General features: G+C 44.5%; 1 protein-coding gene across 1 annotated transcript; it reads left to right on the top strand.

The window, feature by feature from the left end:
• Positions 1 to 260: 260 nt before the first annotated feature.
• On the top strand, positions 261 to 496 carry Pmar_PMAR013173 (hypothetical protein; the record flags this gene model as incomplete). The annotated part of the gene is made up of 2 exons (XM_002782966.1): positions 261 to 353; positions 408 to 496. Coding segments are annotated over 2 exons (182 nt in total), but the record flags the coding sequence as incomplete, so codon positions are not given.
• Positions 497 to 1,077: the final 581 nt, after the last annotated feature.

Here is a 1,077-nt window from a genome sequence, read left to right as displayed (position 1 = left end):
AAATGGCTAAGCCGTGGGTCGACCCCATCACAGTTGGTAGCCGCCATCACATCGCTCCGTCTGATTTTATGCAATTTTCCCATTGTCTTTAGATCGGATTAAGATAAGTAGCTCGTCGCATCCAGTTAAGGCCATTTCGGAGTTTGTGGACCCCAAGTTCATTCCGAAGGTAACAAAAATCCAGGAAGAAATCTGAAAATTCCGCGCATATGCCAAGTTGTCGTGAAACCATCTGAGCTGTTTCACGAAGTTCCTTTCAGGAGTATGGTGGTGATGGAGAGCTCGAGCCTGTCATATGGGGACAAAGATATCTCCAATGTGACGAAGACATTCCCCTGCCTAAGCTGCGCTTGGTAAACTTCACGCGCCACGAAATGACCCGTGTATCACCTTATTCATCTGTTCAGGTTAGCGATGGTGACATTTGGCCGGCAGCTCCCCAGAAGGAGGAATGGAACTTGTTGCCGGAGATGCCCGTGAGGCATCAATCGTCGAAGTAGATTGCTGTTAAGATAGTGGACGATCTGATAGCGCCTTATGCAATGAATACGGAATTCCGCCACCCTTTCAAGTTAAACTACTGAGTTCATCACGAAGCTTCTGAGAATGGTGTGGTATTGTGTTTAGAGAAATATTTCGAAACTTATTGTCGTTGTAGTTGTTGGTGAGTGGGATGAGAACTTCTTATTCTTGGCATCGTTGAGATGTGAATTCGGCGATTACTGGTGGACTTTTACAAGGAGCCTCTCAAGTCGCGGTTTGTTATCACATTGATAACGCAGATAGTGATAATATCGTTTTGTTCGAGAAGCTTATTCACATGGACATCCCTGATATCGTCTCTAGCGCATTAGTCCAGTAAACTGTGCCTCTCCCTGTCTAAAGAAATGTGGCAAAATCGCATTGCTAGTGATTGTGTTGTCTGATCTTGAGTAACTTTCTATTGCTCTTCGGCGATCGACGACTCTTGAACTAGTGTAAACGATGTGCTGTGTATTTTCAATATCAATTATGTTTCGTTATGATGGGAAAACTGGATGGAAGAGATTCTGATTGCAGCTCTTGATCGTATGGGAA

The sequence above is a fragment of the Perkinsus marinus genome, assembly GCF_000006405.1.
Source record: "Perkinsus marinus ATCC 50983 genomic scaffold scf_1104296937886, whole genome shotgun sequence".
In the NCBI taxonomy this organism is placed as follows: Eukaryota; Perkinsozoa; order Perkinsida; family Perkinsidae; genus Perkinsus; species Perkinsus marinus.
This window is presented reverse-complemented; position numbering and strand designations above follow the sequence as displayed.